General features: G+C 38.8%; 1 protein-coding gene across 1 annotated transcript; it reads right to left on the bottom strand.

Moving 5' to 3' along the window:
* Positions 1 to 75: 75 nt before the first annotated feature.
* On the bottom strand, positions 76 to 21,086 carry Clec9a (C-type lectin domain containing 9A). The gene is made up of 6 exons (XM_052720783.1): positions 20,644 to 21,086; positions 19,286 to 19,366; positions 13,489 to 13,635; positions 3,208 to 3,359; positions 2,098 to 2,216; positions 76 to 1,047 (listed from the first exon to the last, which is right to left on the bottom strand). The coding sequence occupies exons 1-6, from the start codon at positions 20,732 to 20,734 to the stop codon at positions 915 to 917; spliced, it is 723 nt and encodes a 240-aa protein (XP_052576743.1). The 5' UTR covers positions 20,735 to 21,086; the 3' UTR covers positions 76 to 914.
* Positions 21,087 to 22,497: the final 1,411 nt, after the last annotated feature.

The raw sequence follows: 22,497 nt of genomic DNA, 5'->3' as shown, positions 1-22,497 counted from the left end.
TCTCCCCCTCCCGCCCCCCTTCACCTTCCCCCCAGCCCACCCCCGATTCCCACCTCCTCCAGGGCAAAGCCTCCCCCACCGACTGAGATCAACCTGGTAGACTCAGTCCAGGTAGGTCCAGTTCCCTCCTCCCAGGCCGAGCCAAGCGACCCTGCATAGGCCCCAGGTTTCAAACAGCCAACTCATGCTATGAGCACAGGACCCGGTCCCACTGCCTGGATGCCTCCCAAACAGATCAAGCCAATCAACTGTCTCACCCATTCAGAGGGCCTGATCCAGTTGGTGACCCCTCAGCCATTGGTTCATAGTTCACGTGTTTCCATTTGTTTGGCTATTTGTCTGTGCTTTATCCAACCTTGAAGAACAGTCAGTGCTCTTAACCACTGAACCATTTCTCCAGCCCCTTCCATCCTGCTCATTTTTATCTATAGCCAAAGGACCCCAGGCATGTGATTCATAGTAACACTAGTTTGGAAATCTGTCTCCTCTCAGGGTGCGATCTTATGATATACAATTCTTGATCTGAAGAAAAATCTATCAATTGTTAATGGTAATCAGTATAATGGTAAATTTATTTATTAAAAAACAAATCAGGGATTACTGTGCAAACTCCCACAATGATGGCTAAATGTCTTTGTAGTATGGGTAATCACTTTGGACTTCCAAACAAACAGGAAATGATTTTCTCTTCTTTGTTCTCAATGAGTCAGGGCTTCTGTAGCTCTAAATCAATTTTCTCCTTGGCATACTACAGGACAAGGTCAACTGAAATCTGCAAAACATTCAAGAGTATTGCTAAGTGTAAATATAAAAGCAAGTTTGCTTTCACGGCCCACACACCAATCTCCTTCTGCATTTGCTCTTTGATCTCTTCTAAACCTTCATGCAACAGAGGCGGCTTTGAGCTGGATCTTTCAGATGCAGGATCCCAATGCATTCATCTCACAGATAAAATATTTCCAGCTGTTGCAGGTGTCTGAGAAGAGGGAACGGTCTTTGAGGTATCCACAGATCTGGCGGGCTGATAACTGTCTCTCTGTTGGCAAACTGAAAAAGTAAGTTAGCTTCCCAAGTTAGAGGTTAGATTGAAGAAGACAGTGGTATTTGACAAGGAAACACTATAGAGATGCCGTTGGATTTAATTTGCTTTAATGTGGCCTTTTTCTGTGGTGGTTTTATCCTCCTTCAATTAACACTATTCAGTTTTAATAAAAACGTGTTGATATAATTTGAACAAACAGCTTATAAAGGAAACCAAGGCATGTTTACATAAAGGTAGGTTATAGCCAGTGTGTTTCTCTTGACTCAGTTCTCGAAATGCTAAGTCACCTGATTGTGTCCACTAATCTCCATTCGCATCTAGAAAGCTCAAAATAGAAATGGCTCAATAGTTATTGCAATCTCTTGACCAGAAGGCTCTCAGCATTATTATAGAAAGAATGTTCTTGATACTTGCATTTGATTGCTCATTTAGGCACTTGAATTATGATAAGAATTTTCTAGAGGATAATGGTAGAGGAGCTGATGAGGAAGATTTAGCTGTGTTGGATAGTTTTATGTCAACTTGACACAAAAGCTAAAGTCATCTGAACGGAGTGAACCTCAGTTAAAAAAATGCCTCCATAAGATTGGGTTGTAGGCAAGCCTGTAAGGCATTTTTTAAATTAGCGATTAATATGGGAGGGGCCAGTTCATTGTGGATGGTGTCATTTCTTTGTTGGTGGTCCTGAGTTCTATAAGAAAGCAGGTTGAGCAAGCCATGAAGAGCAAGTCAGTAAGCAGCACCCCTCCATGGCTTCTGCATCAGCTCCTGCCTCCAGGTTCCTGTCCTGATTTCCTTCCATGGTGAACTGTGATATGGAAGTATAAGTCAAATAAACTCTTTCCTCTTTAACTTTGCTTTTTGGTCATGGTGTTTCATCACAGCAATAGAAACAATCAGGTCAAGTATTAAGTATATTAGTTATAATTCCAATCAGTACCTTCTAAAAGTATCATGATTCTATGTCTTCTAGAAGAAATACAAGGTACAAAGTAAACGTTTAAAATTTCTTCACATTCCCAATTTTCCCTCTAATGTCTCCTTCATACACTTACAAGTCAAGGAGAGGAGAGGAACCATCTTGCCAGAACCAAGATTGACTGAGTTCATCTTGAAACACTCCCACCCAGTACTCAAATCCTTTGAGCATCCGTAGGCTGTGGATGATGAAATCCTATAAAACACAAGACACAAACTGTTAATGCAGAAAACTAAATAACATCCCAAACTACTGTGCAATATAAAGTCTGATATTTTGCCTGATCAGAAATTAATGAGAATTCGAGTGTTGAAGAAAAAGAGGAGATACTCAAGTGAAGTGGGTGTACACACACACACACACACACACACACACACACACACACACACACGGTTCATTTGCTATATAGGCAGTATGGTGTGTTAAATACTACGAAAAATATATTCATCTGGTATTGAAGTTTTAATAGATTCAGAGTCTGGTAGGCAGTATGTATTAATGCAAAGTGAGTCTTATATAGACTTTTCATCATCAAAAGTAAAATTTCTCTTACTTCATTCACCCTGTGGATCATTTTCTCCCCTACTGTATTTTAATACGTGAAGTTTTAGAGATTCCAGCCACAACTCACTGTGAGCACATTTTGTTAGATGAAGCATGTTTTATTTTGTCATCAAATTTTTGGAGAAAGTAATTTTTAAATAATTACAATAATGTAGTTTAAAGCTTCTTGGTTTACTACGTTATTTTTAACATTTCCCATTTTTCTTATAAAACTGAACTTCAGTTATTGAATATTTTGTTAGGGTGAGAAACGTCTAACTAAGAATTCCACTTCAGATATTCTATTTAAGGGTAGATGGCTTCAGCAGACACTGTACTGTTTATTTGTCAGGATCCTAGTAAGCTAGGTTAGTAAATTTAACATTTCACTTATCAAATGCACATTCTTATAAGCCAATTCATTTCGTGATTTTTTATTCTTTGTAACTTTTGTTTGGTCTTGATACACAGGCCTCAAACTTGAGTTCCTCCTGTCTCAGCCTTGCATGTACTGCATTTACATGCATGTGTCATATCACTGCTTTGGAAAATTAAGGAATCCTACTTTATGAGAATCTGTAATTCATTTTAATGAGTAACAAGGTACTTTCAGAATGACGTGAAATCGTAGAAGAGTCTTTACCATTTCTTCTTTGCTGTCTATTTGAAGGAGACTGGCATCCTCCTTTAAACAAATCTCCTTACTGCCATTCCATTTTTTCTGGATTTGAAAGACGTAGTAACAACTTTTTCCATTCTGAATCCAGTTGTGTGGACAATAACTGCAGTTACTACCTTCAAAACATAAATATTTCCTTATTTGTCATCAATGCATGAAATTGGCATCCCAACTCCCTCAAAGTAACCAAATGGTACCCGTGATGTAACACCTACCCATCCAGCTGTTTTGATTTATATAATTTCTACCTGAAATAGCTCTCATAATTAGTTTTAGTTAAAGATCAACGTGGAGTTGGCTTTATCTAAATCTTTCCTCCTATATCAAAAATTAATCGAGCCTGGAACTCGCATCCAGACCAGAGGCAAGTGCCTGGGGTCATACCCTGGGAGGCTTGCCCCTAGGTCTCATCCCTGGGCACCAGCCTTTCCCAGGGAAGACCCGCCCAACGTGTCCCCAGGTTCTGGCCATCAGACAGGCCCCAGCGGGAAGTTTCCCCTTCTCGAAGACCTCTGGCAGACCTTGCAATCTACGTGCCCTGCCCCCACATCCATCCACCTGAGACACCACTACCACCACTTCCTGAGATTTAGTGACCAGCCCCCAGCTGCCATCTGGCCCAGAGCTCCCATATGACCCAGAAAGCTCTCATTTGTCCAAGAGAACACTCTAATGAGGCCCAGAGAGCTCCTATCTAGCCCAGAGAGTTCCCACCCGGCCCAGAGAAAGAGAGAGGTCTCATTGTACAAAGAGCCATCACTGGACCAAGAGTAAACTCAGGAGACGGAATCTGCCAGCTATGATTAGACCATGAGTGGCTTTCTGAGAAACAGAATCTGCCACCTCTCATTGGACCAAGAAAGGCTTCCTGAAATGCTGAATTTGTCAGCTCTGTCTGGACCAAGAGCGCTGATAAGACCAAGAATGAAACCATGAAGAGATGGGCAGACTTCAAGGCAGAAGTACATACAACAAAATAAAGAGCAATACAGCATCATCGGAACCTAGCCCTCCTCCAACAGCAAGACCTGATCATCACAAAATGGAAGAAGCAGAAGAAAGCAACCTTAAGAATAACATCATGAAAATGCTAGAGACTTTTAAAGAGGAAATCAAAAATGAAATTGAGGAAAAGACAAACAAAAATGGGAAGAATGCTATAAAAATAACTAGAGGAAAAGACAAATAAAGCAGAAGAAAACAATAAATCCCTGAAAGAAAACCATGAAAAAGCAATGAAACAGATGAGGGAAACAGTCCAAGAACTGAAAAGGGAAAGAGAAAAAATGAAGAAGACATAAACAGAGGGAATGCTGGAAATAGAAAATTTGAGTAAATGAACAGGAAACACAGATGTAAGCATAACCAACAGAATACACGCGATAGAAGAGAAGATCTCTGGTGTAGAGGATACAACAGAGGAAATGGATTCCTCAGTCAAAGAAAATACCAATGCCAAAAAAATTATAACACGAAATGTCCAAGAAATCTGGGACACCATGAAAAGACCAAACCTACAAATAATAGGGATAGAGGAAGGAGAAGAATATCAACTCAAAGGCACAGAAAATATATTCAACAAGATCATAGAAGAAAACTTTCCCAACTTAAAGAAGAAAATGCCTATGAAGATACAAGAAGCCTATAGAACACCAAACAGACTAGACCCCCCAAAAAAGTCCCCTTGCCACATAATAATTAAACAACTAAACATACAGAATAAAGAAAGAATATTAAGAGCAGCAAAGGAAAAAGGCCAAGTGACTTATAAAAGCAAACCCATCAGAATAACACCCAATTTCTCAATGGAGACTTTGAAAGCCAGAAGGACCTGGACAGATGTAATACAGACACTAAGAGACCATGGATGCCAGCCTAGACTAATATACCCAGCAAAACTTTCAATCAACATAAACGGAGTGAACAAGACATTCCAAGACAAAGCCAGATTTAAACAATATTTATCCACAAACCCAGCCCTACAGAAAGCACTAGAAGGAAAATTCCAACCTAAGGAAGTCAGATACACCCTCGAAAACACAGGCAATAGATAACACCACAGCAGTAAACCCCAAGGAAGAGAAGTACACACACATTACCACCAAAACATAACAGGAATGAACAATCACTGGCCATTAATATCCCTTAATATCAATGGACTTAATTCACCTATAAAAACACACAGGCTAACAGAATGGATATGAAAGCAGGACCCAACTTTCTGCTGCATACAAGAAACACATCTCAAATTCAAAGATAGACACTACCTCAGAATAAAAGGCTGGGAAAAGACTCTCCAATCAAATGGTCTTAAGAAGCAAGTGGGTGTAGCCATCCTAATATCTAGCAAAATAGACTTCAAACTAAAATCAATCAAAAGAGAGCAAGAAAGAAGGGCATTACATACTCACCACAGGAAAGATCCACCAAGATGAAGTTTCAATTCTGAACATTTATGCCCCAAACACAAGGGCACCCACATATGTAAAGAAACATTACTAAAGCTTAAATCACATATAAAACCCCATACATTAATAGTGGGAGACTTCAACACCCCACTTTCACCACTGGACAGATCTGCCAAATTGAAACTTAACAGAGAAATAGAGGACTTAATTGATATTATGACTCAAATGCACTTAATCAATATCTACAGAACATTCCATCCTAACAAAAAAGAATATACCTTCTTCTCAGCACCCCATGGAACCTTCTCTAAAATCAACCACATACTTGGCCACAAAGCAAATCTCAACAGATACAAAACAATTGGAATAACCTCCTGCATTCTATCAGACCACCATAGTTTAAAGTTAGATTTCAACAACAATACAAACTACAGAAAGCCTACAATCTCATGGAAACTAAATAATGCTCAACTGAATCACCAATGGGTTAAGGAAGAAATAAAGAAAGAAATTAAAGACTTCCTAGAGATCAATGAAAATGAAGACACCACATGCGCAAACTTATGGGACATTATGAAAGCAGTGCTAAGAGGGAAATTCATAGCACTAAATGCCCACATAAAGAAGTTGGAGAAATCTCACACTAGTGACTTAACAGCACACCTGAAAGCTCTAGAACAAGAAGAAGCAAAGTCACCCAGGAAGAATAGACACCAGGAAATAATCAAATTGAGAGTTGAAATCAATAAAATAGAAACAAAGAGAACAATACAAAAATTAATGAAACAAAGAGTTGGTTCTTTGAGAAAATCAACAAGATAGACAAGCCCTTATCCAAACTAACCAAAGACAGAGAGGGAGCATCCAAATTAACAAAATCAGAAATGAAAAGGGAGACATAACAACTAACATTGAGGAAATCCAGAAAATCATCAGGTCATACTTCAAAAACCTCTACTCCACAAAACTTGAAAATCTAAAAGAAATGGATAATTTTCTGGATAGGTACCACATACCTAAGTTAAATCAAGAACAGATAAACTATTTAAATAGTCCAATAACTCCTAAAGAAATAGAATCAGTCATTAAAAGTCTCCCAACCAAAAAAAAGCCCAGGACCAGATGGTTTCAGCACAGAATTCTACCAGATCTTTAAAGAAGAGTTAATACCAATACTCTTTAAATTGTTCCACACAATAGAAACAGAAGGAACATTACCAAACTCCTTCTATGTGGCTACAATTACCCTGATTCCTAAACCAAACAAAGATGCAACAAAGAAAGAAAATGACAGACCCATCTCCCTCATGAACATTGATGCAAAAATACTCAATGAAATACTGGCAAACAGACTCCAAGAACACATCAAAACAATTATCCACCATGATCAAGTAGGCTTTATCCCAGGGATGCAAGGGTGGTTCAACATACGAAAGTCCGACAATGTAATACACCACATAAACAAACTGAAAGAAAAAAACCACAAGATCATCTCACTAGATGCTGAAAAGGCATTTGACAAAATCCAACACCCCTTCATGGTAAAGGTCTTGGAGCAATCAGGAATACAGAGAACATACCTAAGCATAATAAAGGCAATTTACAGCAAGCCAACAACCAACATCAAATTAAATGGAGAGAAACTCAAAGTGATTCCACTAAAATCAAGAACAAGGCAAGGCTGTCTGCTCTCCCCATACTTATTCAATATAGTACTTGAATTTCTAGCCAGAGCAATAAGACAACATAAGGAGATTAAGGGGATACAAATTGGAAAAGAAGAAGTCAAGCTTTCGCTATTTGCAGATGATGTGATAGTATACATGAGTGACCCCAAAAATTCGACCAAGGAACTTATACAGCTTATAAACACCTTCAGCAACATAGCAGGATACAAGATCAACTCAAAAAAATCAGTAGCCCTCCTATATACAATTGACAAACAGGCTGAGAAGGAAATCAGAGATACATCACCCTTTACAATAGCCACAAATGATATAAAATACCTTGGGGTAACTCTAACCAAGCAAGTGAAGGACCTATATGACAAGAACTTTAAGTCCCTGAAAAAAGAAATTAAAGAAGATGTCAGAAAATAGAAAGATTTCCCATGCTCATGGATAGGAAGGATTAACATAGTAAAAATGGCAATCTTACCAAAAGCAATCTACAGATTCAATGCAATCCCTGTCAAAATACCAACACAACTGTTCACAGACCTGGAAAGAATAATACTCAACTTCATATGAAAAAACAAAAAACCCAGGATAACCAAAAGAATCCTATACAATAAAAACAACCTCTGAAGGCATTACGATCCCTGACCTCAAGCTCTACTATAGAGCTACAGTAATAAAAACAGCTTGGTACTGGCATAAAAACCGACATGTGGACCAATGGAATCGAATTGAAGACCCTGACATTAATCCGCACACCTATGAACATATAATTTTGACAAAGAAGCCAAAACTGTACAATGGAAAAAAGAAAGCATCTTCAACAAATGGTGCTGGCATAACTGGATGTCAACATGTAGAAGGCTGCAAATAGATCCATACCTGTCACCGTGCACAAAACTTAAGTCCAAGTGGATCAAAGACCTCAACATAAATCCAGTTACTCTGAACCTGATAGAAGAGAAAGTAGGAAGTAGTCTTGAACTCATTGGCATAGGAGATCACTTCCTAAATAAAATACCAGTAGCATAGACACTGAGAGAAACAATCAATCAATGGGACCTCTTGAAACTGAGAAGCTTTTGTAGAGCAAAGGATACGGTCAACAAGGCAAAGTGACTGCCTGAGGGCTGATATCCAGAATATATAAAGAACTCAAGAAATTAGACATCAAAATGCCCAACAGTCCAATTAAGAATTGGGCTATAGAGCTAAACAGAGAATTCTCAACGGAGGAAGTACAAATGGCTGAAAGACATTTAAGGAATTGCTCAGCATCCCTAATCATCAGGGAAATGCAAATCAAAATGACTCTGAGATACCACCTTATATCCGTCAGAATGGCTAAGATCAAAAACACTGAAGACAGCTTATGCTGGAGAGGATGTGGAGCTAGAGGAACTCTCCTCCACTGTTGGTGGGAATGCAAGCTTGTACAGCCACTTTGGAAATCAATATGGTGCTTTCTTAGAAAATTGGGAATCAATCTCCCCCAAGATCCAGCTATACCACTCTTGGGTATATACCCAAGGAATGCTCAATCATACCACAAGGACATATGCTCAGCTATGTTCATAGCAGCATTGTTTGTAATAGCCAGAACCTGGAAACAGCCTAGATGCCCTTCAACTGAAGAATTCATAAATAAAATGTGATCCATATACATAATGGAGTACTACTCAGCAGAGAAAAACAATGACATCATGAGGTTTGCAGGCAAATGGATGGATCTAGAAAAAATCATGCTGAGTGAAGTAACCCAGATTCAGAAAGATAAACATGGTATGTACTCACTCATAGGAGGATACTAGATGTAAAACAAAGGGTGACTAGACTGCTACTCACAACTCCAGGGAGGGTATCTAGAAAACAGGACTCGAAGAAAGACACAGGGATCGCCCAATGACAGAGAAATGGATGAGATCTACATGAGCAAACTGGACATGAAGTGGGGGTAATGAAGGGCAAGGGTCGAGGGAAAGAGAGCTTAGGGGAGCAGGAGATACCAGATGAATCAAGAACAGAGAGGGAGAACAAGGAATAGGAGTCCATAGTAAATGAAGACCCCATGGGAATAGGAAGAAGCAAAGTGCTAGAGAGGTCCACAGAAATCCACAAAGATACCTCCACAATAGACTACTGGCAAAGGTCGAGAGAAAGCCCGAACTGACCTACTCTGGTGATCCGGATGTCCAAACACCCTAACTGCCATGCTAGAACTCTCATCCAATGACTGATGGAAGCGGATGGAGAGATCCACAGTCAGGCCCCAGGTGGAGCTCCAGGAGTCCAATCGGCAAGAAAGAGGAGGGATTGTATGAGTGAGAATTGTTGAGACCATGATTGGAAAAAGCACAGGGACAAATAGCCAAACTAGTGGAAACACATGAACTATGAACCAATAGCTGAGGAGCCCCCAACTGGATCAGGCCCTCTGGATAAGTGAGACAGCTGATTAGCTTGAACTGTTTGGGAGGCATCCAGGCAGTGGGACTGGGACCTGTCCTCAGTACATGAACTGGCTCTTTGGAACCTGGGGCCTATGCAGGGACACTTTGCTCAGTCTGGGAGGAGGGGACTGGACCTGCCTGGACTGAATCTACCAGGTTGAGCTCAATCCCCAGGGGAGTCCTTGCCATGGAGGAGATGGGAATGGGGGTTGTGCTGGGGAGGGGGTGGCAGGAAGAAGGAGGACAGGGGAATCTGTGGCTGATAAGTAAAATTAAATTAAATTATAAAATAAAAAAATACAATAAAAAATGGATCTATTTTCCCCCCACTGAGCCATTGACTAGGATGAAAAGTAAGCCTTGAGTTGATGTTTTAATTCTGAGACTTAAGCAAGAAAATATTTCACATTTAAGGGAGAGATCGAAGAGTGGCTTGGAAACAAGTAGGTGTGTACTGGACATATAAAGAAACAATGTCTTAGGACTTCATTATAACTAAGCATTAGGCTTTAATATTTAATGTACTTTTTTAAGGAACATATCTTAAGAAAGAATACACTCAAGGACAGTCAATGACCTGCACACAGAGGAACTAAATAGCACAGATTTGATGATAAGTTCTAGCTTAGTCTTACAGAGGGAGACAGACACACATAGAACACTGGTTACTAGAGAGGAGCACTCCATATGGGGTGAGAAACACTTCATAAGCAGTCAAGACTGAATACTGAGTCCGTTCAGGCTTTTCAGTAGCCTGTGTTTGGAATCAGTGCTAATCAGCATGCTGAGCACTATGACAATCATGGCAGAGTTAGTTTTGAAATGGTGTTTGGAAGGTTGAAGAACAAGATGGATTAGCAGGATATACTTAAAAAATAAATTTTATTTTTCTGAAGAAAAAAATGGTAGATTTTTCTTTTCACATAACTCAAAATTCAAATAGTATCCTCTAGAGGGAACTTAACTTCCTCAATAAGTATTAAGTCACCAACAGAAGGGTTGATAAACTGTAAAGCAAGTAGTAATACAATTTTAGGCTTGAAAATAGTCATAAGAGATAAAACTGAATTAACTCTTAATTTTTTAAAAGAAAGCGAGTCTTACATGTTATAATAATTTTATGATAAATAGTCTGATTTCCATGGTCATTTTTTTTTTTCAGGAGCCTTGCCTCCTTTTCAGGAGGAACAGCAAACAGCCTTAGAACTTACAGGATACTACTGGATGGCCAGCAAAATCACACCTGGGGGCAGGATTTGGAGAGATAGAGCCCCAAGGACTACATGCTCTGAGGACCTGGTGCTGTTACTAATCATAGCTGTGCTATTGCTCTCATGGTCACCACACCCCTCATAATCTATGAGTTGTATGAAGACTCTAAGGCTTCTAGCCCCTCGCTGCTGGGCAGTGTTACTAGTACTTACAATAACAGTGATTGACCTTTCTCCAGGCATTGCTACTGGAGCAGATTAATGATCCAACTACCACACTTAGAACTATTTAGACATGTAAATTGTTGGTAAAGTTAGGTTAAGATGTTTGTGTTAGTGGCTTTGAGGTAGAAAATCTTGGGGAACAATTTGAAGTTTAGAAAGGCACATTTTTAATAGTTGAGCAAGGGACTCATTGATGTCAAAGAATGAAAACAATGGCAGCCTGGCTCTTGGGGGCTGATTTACCTTTCTTGCTAGGATAGGATGGTGATCAAATGTGATGATTAATTCCTTGTACCCATTTCTAACCTCAGCTTCCAGATATGATTTAATAAAAAAGTGTGGATGATTGGGTATGCATCCTGAGGATTCAGAGTGAAAATGACTGATTGTTTTTCATATATAAAAGTTTAAATTTGAGATTATTTAAAGATTTTTATAGGATTACTTTTTGAGATAATTACCTTTTGAAGTAAATAATAAAATGTTTGATCCTTTCTTTGTAACTGCAAAATGCATCCTGCCAGGAAAAGAACTGGCAGAGAAAAATAACTTGCTTGCTTACACTTCGTTAATCTATAACAAGTTGCTTAGACATAAATGTATGTGGATCCTTGGGAATAATTTGTTTTTTACCTGTAATATGTAAAATGCTTAATGATGTAAGGGAAATGGGAAACATGCTGTTTTTTACTTGTATTCATTGTAATCATTCATTTGAAAAATAGAATGTAACCACATTGCAATTTTTATATTGCTTAAAAGATTTTGCTTTGGTATATAAGCTGTAAGGGAAAAAACAAAGTTAGATAGAGGGAAAATATCAGGAGAAAGCCAGGAGGGATATATCAGGAAAGAGATAAGGAAAGAAATGAAGAAGATAGAGAGACCCTGAAGATGTGTGTGTGTGTGTGTGTGTGTGTGTGTGTGTGTGTGTGTGTGTGTGTGTGTTTTCCTTTTTCACCAGCCTCAGAGAATTAAGTTTTACTCCCTTAGATAAAAAAGTCAAATGAGTGATTAGTTTGCCAACTACACGCCTCCCCCTCAGTCCCTGAGCTGCTGGAAGCTGGTCTATACAGCAGCAAATTTTTATGCTTAGATATCTATAATTGAGTCTAAAGCAAGAGCCAAATTAGATGAATTGGGAAGTCTGGAGCTAGAATTGAAAATAGGGCTGTCACACACATTCCACTTGATCGTGCTATAAGCTTTGTTTAGCTAAATTTCTTAGGAACTTCAATGTTTTCAACATTCCATTGGAAGATGTAGAAGAAGCTGAAGTAACTGCAGAGCAACAAAAATTACATCATGATTGTCAGCTGTGAAGGGACAGAGTGAGCTCAGTGCTGTGACCCTCAGCAACATAAAATGTTCAGATTATCTTTTAGGAACAGAAACTGTGGACAAACTGGGATTTTTTTTTTATTTGACACAGAAAAGGATTTCAAGTCAGTTTGAAACAGCAGGAGATTATAAAAGATATTTTAACATAAACTTTAATAAGGTGAGGGTTAGGTGAAAGAGAGGCACTGGGAAAAAAGTAAGAGCCATCTGAAAGTGTGGGTGTGGACTTCCCTAAGGCTGAGCTGCCAAAACTAAGACATACCCAAGCACAGGTATGGGCTCCTCAAAGAGAGCCACAAGCAATTGTCTCAATGGGCCTGCAGGCAGTTCTGCTGGCTCTAGAATTACAGCCCCAAACGTTTCTAAGAAAGCTTTGTATTTTGATAAGTGAGACTTTCAATTAGCTCTGGAGATGCCTTAGGTAGCATTACAATCTGATAAGGTAAAACCAGGAGCCATTAGGGCTGCACAGGAGGTCAGTACCTGTCCTTTCCCTGTAAGTAAGATTTCTATCTGGTTCCTAGAAAATTACAGGTTACAGCTGAAGAAAAGCAGTAGTTAATAGCCCTGGAATCTCGCTTCCCTGTGGTTGAGAAGTTATAACCAGATTCCTGGGGAAGGACTTCTTCTCTATTTTCATGTCCTCATTATTTTCCATCTTTCAGACCTGTGTCAGCACTCACTCCAGACCTTAGTAATCCATAGAGAACAGACTACACAAAATTGTTTCTTTTGAGCAGATTCTGCACACAGCGGATCTCCACTGAGATCACTTATTCTTAGCTGGGCATGATGTCTCATGACTGTAACCCCAGCACTTAGGAGGCTGAGGCAAGAGAATCACCACAAGCTGAAAGCCAGCCGTCATGAGTTCTGGACAGCCTAGGCTATATGACAGAAAATGCAAAACTACACTGATCCTTCTATCCGTTACCTGAGCGGGGAGATCTTTGTTGCAAGGCTTGGCAGTTTTTCATCTGCAGGGTGTAGTTTCTCTGCCACTCTGTGAGGTTCAGCAATGCTATGTCCTGCTGGATGAGTCTTTCCTGCTGATTCATTGCAAGAGAGGACACCTGGAAGACTGTTACAACACCATACATTTCTCATCAACACTGACGTTTTTCAATAAAATAATCCTCCAACACAGATCAAAGAAAACTATCAGTGAGGATGAGGGCGTAATTCTCCTGGCTTTAGGTTTTTGTTTAAAACTTAAATTACTCAAGAATCAAATCTTACAAAGGACACACAGAAAACAAAACAAAACAAAAGCAACAAAACACCTTGGTCATTTCTTTCATTTGCTCACCCAGTCTCACTTCCCAAGAGCAGATAAAATTATTAAGTCCTTTAACACATTTTTCCCTAGAGATACTTTAATTAAAATAAAATCAATCAATATAAAATTCCTGTTCAACCTTTTATGCAAAGGGTGAAAGCCTGTCTACATACTCGTTGAACATGTGATTTTATTAAGTATATTTTAATATTCACTCCTTTAAGTACACAAAAAGTACTCTCACTCATTGACTCATTATAACAGGGTAGGAATCCACTGTGTGGATGTGTGATGAGATGTAGTGGGTAGCCATTCCAGCTTTGATCTGGAAGTTCCAACCCCCATTGAGACTTCAGCAACTGTCACGCCTACAAGGCGGGGCCAAGGGAGGCGCCCGGAGACTGGAGAGCTGGATCGGCGGCTCGCTCGGATCCGGGACCCTGGACTGGAGAGGTGGGCCAAGCAGAGCTCCAGAGAGCACCGGTGGACTGTGATACACCTTCCCCAGACCCCGCGACCTACCTATCCCTTAATTTTAAGTGACGCCATTAAATAAATCTCCTTTTAACTACGTGGAGTGGCCTTAATAATTTCACCAATAATGAGTTCCCTCAGCAGTTCTTTGGTTCTTCTTTAAAAATTAATTGAGTGATTGATTTGTTTGTTGGGCAGGGCTGGGCACTGAACCTAGGGTCTCATGTATGCTGGGCAAAACCACTATGGCTGTATTCTCAAAAGGCTCATTCTCTTGAATGGCAAGGGGAAAAACTCGATTTAAATAATCTTAATTTTGGGGCTGAGGAGATAAAGCTCAGTTAATATAAAGTGCTTGTTGAGCCAGCCTGAGGACCTGCATTCCCAGAACCCATATAAAAAGCTAGGTGTAGTGATGCATGCTTGTAATCCCAACACTAGGGAGATGAAGACAGCTGGATTTCTGGGACCCCCCTGGCTGGCTAGCATATTCCACTTGTAAGCTGCAGGCCAAAAAGACCGTGTGGCAATAAAAATGGTGGAGAGCTCCTGAGGAATGATACTCAAGGTTATTCTCTGTCCTCGACACACACACAGCCATATCTACACGAACTGGTATGAGCATACACACACACACACACACACACACACACACACACACACACACACACACACACACGTAAGCACACATACAAATCCACACACATAAAAAAAATCTTAGTCTTACCTCATTTTACACATTTGTAAGCTATTTTTAAGATGAGTGGCTAGATCAAAAGTTTGTGGACGTTTAAATTTCATTCAGTATTTCTAAGTTACCCTCCATAGATGCTGTTGTAAACAGTATTTCAAGGTTATTTGCATTTACAGCTCTCCTTCTGTTTAAGACTGGCATTCTCTTCACAGGTGTAAGCAAGTTGGATGTATTTCCTTGTCTGTGAAATGTGTGATTATAACCTTTGTAAATACCACATCCTCCACTAGCTTTCTTGTGCTGTGAGAATTACCTAGCAAGTCTGGAATCAGGCTGAGCAGTGCATCTCAAGTTCACACGGTGATGACCTTCAGAAAAGACATGATGCAAGCTACTTAATGGTGTAGCTTGTAACTCTGGGACTGAAAATTTGGGGACCAGAATGTGACTAACTTGTCAGCATTGTTTATTGATGACAGCATGCTGGATGATTTGCCCTTAGTTTTAATGAGACCCTGAGAGATGCCTTCTGCTGAGGCAGGTTGCCTAGTCTCAGCAAAATTCTGTTTTTATCATCAGCAAAACATAAAAATCCCCAAGCAAGACTCTGGGGCTCCTTGACAGCACAGTATCCTGGCCAAACACCAGTGATTCCTGAGCCAACAGAAAACAGAAATAGTGGAAAGAGAGCGAGGGAAAGGTACCTGCTCTCTGCCCCCAGATACCCACCTCTCCTTTTCCCCCTATTTTTCTTGAGACAGCATTTCATGTATCCCATGCTGGCCTCAAATTCACCATGTAGCCAAGGATGACCTTACATGTTTGTTCCTCCTGCATCTCCTCCCATTTGCTGGGAATACAGGCCTGGGTCACTACTACTCCTAACTCCATCCAGGATCCTCCTAATAAGAGATTTTCAAGGTGATATCTTTACTTCTGTGCTATTAAGTTGTACTCTTACCATGTAACAAACTAAATTTCTTTTTAAATTCTCAATAAACTACAATGTTAAGGCCTGTTGTTTTGGTCTTGTGAGTCTCTGTTAGCGACTAGTCCTGTGCCTAGAGATATTTGTTGGCATGTCACATGCTTCAAAGATTGACTTTGGTAAGCTATAAGCTATAAGTGATTTATTTACACAGTTGAAAATATTTTACTCTTTTTTGACACACTGCCATTTTTTATTTTAGTTTGCATATTCTAGATAAAAGGCTAGAAAAGATGTGTTGTGGTGTAGAATTTAAGTTGGAATTAACAATGGGATTGTTAGCAAATATGTTTGTCTGGATCTAGAAAGTACCATTAATGTAAAAAGTATAAATTATTATTATTATTATGCTAAAATCCCTGGTAATTTTAGTTTTGCACGTGGAGCTACAATTTTATGTCTATATTGATATATTTACACTTTGACATATTTGAGATTAATGTCATTGTAACTATGAGGTATGATGTCAACATTTCCCAGATGACCATCATGTTTTCCTCTGTCACTTAAAGAGTATAACTCCCACCCATATTCTCTTAGCTGCCACTTCTTACTCATAGTAAACGTCTAAAGAACTGATGAAGGGGAGGGCATGGTGGAACAGAATGGATGACATCATAGCAGCCAGAAAGCAAGGAGAAAGTGCTGGCCCTGGAGGGCTCTCTCCTCCCCCACCCAGGCTTTCAGACTAGGGGTTGCTGCTTCTAAAATAGAGGGCTCCCAATTACTTAATCCTCTTTGGAAACACTTCACTTTTTTCAATCTAACCAACTGGACAAGATTAACCAATCTTTTTTGTGTACTCAGGTTTCTGTGTTTTACTATCATCTTTTTCACACTTTTAAAAAACATTGTGTGTATTTCTTTTGCTTTGTCTTTTAGTTCACTAGATTTTTGTCAGTGGTGGTTTTCAGTTTTCGGTACAAAATCCAGGACCTGTGCTCACCAGGCAAGATTTCTACCACTGAACTGAACTCTCAACCCTTCACTTATTTTTCAGTTAGGTGGATATATTAAACAATTGAGTGGGGTGAGGGCAGGTCACTGCTATTGCAGTTTGTTAAAACATGCAAAAAGAATAGCTGCCTCATATCTCTATGATTGAATGATAGAATCTGATTCATTTTCATGCATACATTCATGTAATGAGCCATCTCTACCATCGTGATAATGAATATATCCTCCACAGAATTTTATTTTGAGGCAGTTGAAGTTTCATATGTAGCTTTAAGAAATAATAGATTCCATCAATTCTTAGTCCAATTTCCACCCCATGGTACCATCTTGAGAACTGAAGTTCAGTATCACCACTAGAATATCAACATTGATGACAGCATGGCAGGACATTTCTCCACCACCATGTGGACCCAGTACATTGCCCTTTTATGAAGCTAATTCATTCTTCTCCCGCCCTTCCTGCTCCTTAACACTAACGTGTTCTAATTCAGTGATTTTTGTCATTACATTGTTATAGAAACAGAATCTTACATTTTGTAAAGTTTTTTTTTTTTCCACTCAGGATGCCATCCTGGATATTCATCTGGATAGTTGGATAAATCAATAGCCAACTGGCTTTTATTGTTGAAAGGATTTCTTTGATGTTAGTCACCACATTTGTTTAACCATTCACTCACCAAAGGACATCAAGATTGTTTTCTTGTTTAGCTCTTACAAATCAAGGTGCTATACACAGGTGTTTTCAAGCTTTAGTGAATGAAAGCTCCAGAGAAGTGTTCAGGGGTGCAATTGTTGGGTTGTAAAATGGTCAGACTTTGATGAAACCATTTCCCTGTTCTTCCACAGGCTGTATCACTAGTCCTGCCAAAGATACCTAGTGATTCAGCTTCTCAGACCCATCAAACATACGATGTCACTGGTTTGTGATTTCTCTTTCTGGTGTGTGTGATGTGTCACACTGTGGTTATAGCCTGTTTTCCCTAATGACTGATGGTATTGAACCCTGTTTTCATGCTTGCTTGATACTTCCTTAAATTCTTTGGAGAAATGTGTTGTCGTGTTTTTCTTTCGTCTTATCACTGAAAGGCTTTGTTTCTTGTTGAGTTCTGAGAGCTTTCCCGACTCTTTATATCACTGGGTATGTGATTTGCAGTTACTTCCTCCTTCTGCCTTGTGTGTTCAGCCAGTTTTATGTTGAAGTAGATGCATCTCATCAGCTTTTCCTTTTATTAATAACTCGTTAGATGTTAGATCTAAGAACTCTGCACCTACTTGAAGAATGAATTTCTTCCTTTTTTTTTTTAAACTACTTGATTTGGGCACTACCTAAAGTTAGGAGTAGAAAATTAATGCTCCTTATTTTGTTATATTAATAACCTGGTAATATAGGGATTGAAATATAATCTTCTTTTTAGAAAGTTGAGATATAGTTTTAATATTCTAATGAGCTTTATTGTGTGAGCTATATTTCAAGTCAGTTCTGCTTTATTTATGATGCTCTGGATGGCATGGACTTCATCAGATGATAGTAAGACAAGAGAAAGAAAAATAAGACTTCCCCTTGGAGTTTCTTCCCACGTAGGAAGCAAATGCTTGACCTTAATTGGCATTTGAATTGTAGTTAATTTGCAACAGGTTCACAAATAATGACTGAACAATGTCGTTTCCTAGGGAAATGAACCCAAATACTTCTAAATCTCCCAAACAAAGTTATTGGGTATAAGATGCCACATGTTGTACCTAAATGATTAGTTTGAAAAATGAAAAAGAACAGAAAAGGCACAAGAAACACTTATCTCTCTGGAAATATTTTGCACTATAAAGTTTTCAAATTAATATTTAATTAGCATATAATATTAAAGGAAACCCAGAGACATAAAAAGATGAGGAGAATATTACAAGTCTATACTCCTTGCAAATGACCACTCAAGTATCGCTGGTTAACATTCAGGTTATATTTGTTGAAATCCTTGTGTACACATGTGCAGAATGCATGTGCATATATGAATCTAATTTGCATATTATTTTTAGAAAACTGCATATCTCTATAAAATACCTGCTTTCATGGGAAACAATGCACAACTAACTACATCTCTACATCCTTACTAGTGGTTCTAGACAATTTTTAAAATTAATTGCATTCTTTTACCAGATTCTTCTGTTTCACTGTGTGAACTTCCTCTTAGTGCCTTTATAGCATGTATGTGTACTTAAACAGTTCTTAACTAATTTCTTCATCCACTTATGCATGTGGACTTTTTACATAATAACACAGCTATACATAATTCATAATGTATTTATGAAAAGGGGTAACTTTGAGGATTTGCTTTTGTACTTACACTTGATGCCCAAGAAAATGGATGTCGCTAATAAGCCCACACAGAACACACAGGAAATCATCGTCATGACACACCATGTTCCTAAATGTAGAATCAGAACAATGACATGAGTTTGAGAAAGCAGTTGGAAGGAATGGGTAGAGATGATGTCAGAATGAGTGGAAGAAGGATTGGTCTTTCCTGCTGTAGAAATACGAAGGTTTGAAACTCTAATAGGAAAAGGAGAATCTTTGCTTAAATGCTCTCAAATGAACCTTATAGCTTGGGATGCATTTGAACTGGAAAACACCAAATACGATAGACTTAATACCATAACTCTGTGATCCTAATGTACAATATTATGACTCTAATAAGCAATTACGTTTATATATCTATTTACCTAGTTTTTTTTCAATAATCTCAATAATGCCAACGAGGCAACCTTGAATTCTTAACATCAAGACTCTCTTACCTGTTTTCAGTATCTCTTGAGTGTGATTCACTAAACTATTTTTAATTTTAATGAGCAATTTAGAAAATGAACAAATATTTCCAACTAGTTTTTCAACTCTTCCAGGAGGAAAAGTGAGTGATGTAGCTTCTTAAATTATTCATACTAATCAAAGAAAAATATATGTATTCTTACATATTGTGATAGGCCAGATGATGAGGTGCCTGTGATGACTCTGGGTCATCCCTGGAACCTTGAAATTGTGCTTTATGTGACAAAAGAGATTCTGAAGCTAGTACTACATTGGAGATCTGAGATGGGAAAGTGATCCTCAATTAGTGAATTTGTAACAAGTCAATACTAAAGACCAAACAATGTAATTACTTGGGAAAATATAATAAAACACTTTTAAAGCCCACCCAGTTATTCATTGTATGATATTACATGTGACATTTGGTTGATGGATTAAATAAATGACAGTGAAAATAAATAAAAACATCAATTTGAAAATATGTTGTGCTATAGAGTTTTAAAAGTAAAAAGTCCCATAAGATATAGAAATAGGCATTAAATAATGAAAACATAGCCACATCAGCATAAAGACTTTTTTCTAGCTTTTCAATTTTTTTCTTACATTTCTTAGTATTTGTCAGATAATTTGCTGAGCATTTAGTGCAAAACTAAAACAATTAAAATTTTATGATTTCTTTTACTTTTTTTCAAATTTGAGAGAGAGTATATATCCTACTTCCAGAGCCCAGTGCCCATTCTCTTTTTTACCTTTACTAGTTCATCCATCCAGTAACATATCAGGCATAACAGAGTACTCTAAAGAGGTTATCTCAGATTAGAAGAAACACCTTGGGTTCATCACAGAACACAAACAGAAAAACTTCTAGATTTCTAGTAAGCGTTTTGAATTTGCTACCTGAACATTTGCTAGGACACAGACATTTCTGAGAGGCCTCTGAGGTTGGAGTGTCCCACTGAAGAGAGCTGTATAATTCTTCTTCGTGCATGATGAACGTCCTTGAAGAGGTAAAGCAGCCTACGTAGAAGTCTGACAGAAAGAATTCCTCTTGCAGTTATGAGTAGGTTGATACAAAAAAATGGAACTGACTACTTTTTCACAGCTGTAAGATGCACGGGGGATTAAGGTGCAGGGTAGAGGCATCATCATCCAGAAAGTGGAACTTTTAAAGCTTAACTTTAAACATAACTCAATAAAGGAAGAAATGAGGATGCACTGAACTCAAAATGGGTATGGTCAAATTACAATGTTGCTCTGATCCCCATATGGTAGCAGATGCTGAAGATGAAGTACACAGAGTGAACTTCCAGCTGGTGTAGGATATGAAGCACAAAGATGACTCAGAGAACAAAGATAAAGGCAGTCCACTCTAGGCAAACCAACTTGGACATAGCTTTTGGGTTTCCAAACAAGAAAGCTTGGATTTCATCCCTAAATTCATTTCCAATCAGTCTATTGATTAGGATGATACTGCCGAATAAGATTAGTAAACTTCAAAATAGCACTCAGCACTGTAAACATTTCTCCCTCATAGTTTGTCCCCAGTGACTGTGGTTGATGGAGAGTTTTCTCCTAAAATAGGCCCGCATTATTTTCATCTTCTGGAATACTGGAGCCAAGGGAAAGGGAAAGAGAAGGTGACAAACCCACACTTGCTTCACTTGCTTCTTGAAAGCCATAACTGAGAAGAGATATGAATCATAGTCACACCTACTCATTCCATATTGGTCATGAAGATTGGGTTTGCCTGGGCATCAGCATCCAGAGGTAATTTTACTCTTGGAGGAGGAATCAATTATTAAGTGGACAGATGGCCATTTTCATCACATCCTGTGTTCTACAGCATTGGTATTGAGAAATTTGATCTCTTAGACATCAGTTATCTCTAGGCCACTTGTCATTATGTCCAAAGGTCACTTCTCAGTAATTTATAGTTCATACAACTTGCAAAATTGCATGTTCTTTCTTTTTTATTTTAGAGTCTCAGTGGATCAACCGTACTCCATCACAAATGGCACACTCAAAAGGTAGTGTAAGAGAATTCACTAATAGGACTACAGTTTTGGGGAAAGGTTAATAAGAAAGCCAAAGGGGGAGGGAGGTGATAAAACATGTTCTGCAGAGCTTATATCCACCCATGGCCTAAAGCACAAAGGAGGGTACACACTGGGACTTTGTGGTCTGCCTCACTAGAGCCAAGGGCTGGGATGCAGAACATCAGGAGTGAATTTGAATTACACTCTGACTATGCCTCCATATCTCTCAGAGGCTGAGTTTGCCCAGAAAATAAATTCATTTGAGTTTAGCTTCCTGAAACACAAGGGATAACTAGTGGAGTCATTAAGGACAAATGAAAAACGTCCAGCACATTCTGCCAACATCTCCTGTGGTGTTTCTGGTCTGAAAACAGAATGACTGAACTCTAGATAAACCTTTGCATATGCTAAATTCTACCAGGAGGAGAAAAGAGGAAGAAACCACCATAAAAAATAATATCACAACTAACCACGGGAGCCAGAGCTCCATCAGCTGCTGCTCATTTCTAGTTTCTCTTCTCACTTTGTCAGCACTGAAACCCAAGCTTGGACAGATCCAGTGTTTCCCAGGACAATCCACCCCCGGTAAATTTCTACAAGTCATTGTGTTCTCCCAACAAAAGATCCATGTGCTACATGTAGTACTGCCACACTTGTTTTTTGTTTTAGATAATATTTATTGTTTACCAGTCATCATATCCTAACAAATATTTTA

This window comes from Peromyscus californicus, unplaced genomic scaffold (genome assembly GCF_007827085.1).
Source record: "Peromyscus californicus insignis strain IS unplaced genomic scaffold, ASM782708v3 Scaffold_6__1_contigs__length_162567912, whole genome shotgun sequence".
Classification (NCBI taxonomy): Eukaryota; Metazoa; Chordata; class Mammalia; order Rodentia; family Cricetidae; genus Peromyscus; species Peromyscus californicus.
This window is presented reverse-complemented; position numbering and strand designations above follow the sequence as displayed.

Coding starts and splice junctions, on each gene's coding strand:
- Clec9a (XM_052720783.1), bottom strand. CDS start 20,734: ATGCACGAAGAAGAATTATACAGCTCTCTTCAGTGGGACACTCCAACC. Junction 13,636..19,285: donor CATTTTCTTGGGCATCAAGT/GTAAGTACAAAA, acceptor GTGTTGTAACAG/TCTTCCAGGTGTCCTCTCTT. Junction 3,360..13,488: donor ACAAAGATCTCCCCGCTCAG/GTAACGGATAGA, acceptor TATGTTTTGAAG/GTAGTAACTGCAGTTATTGT.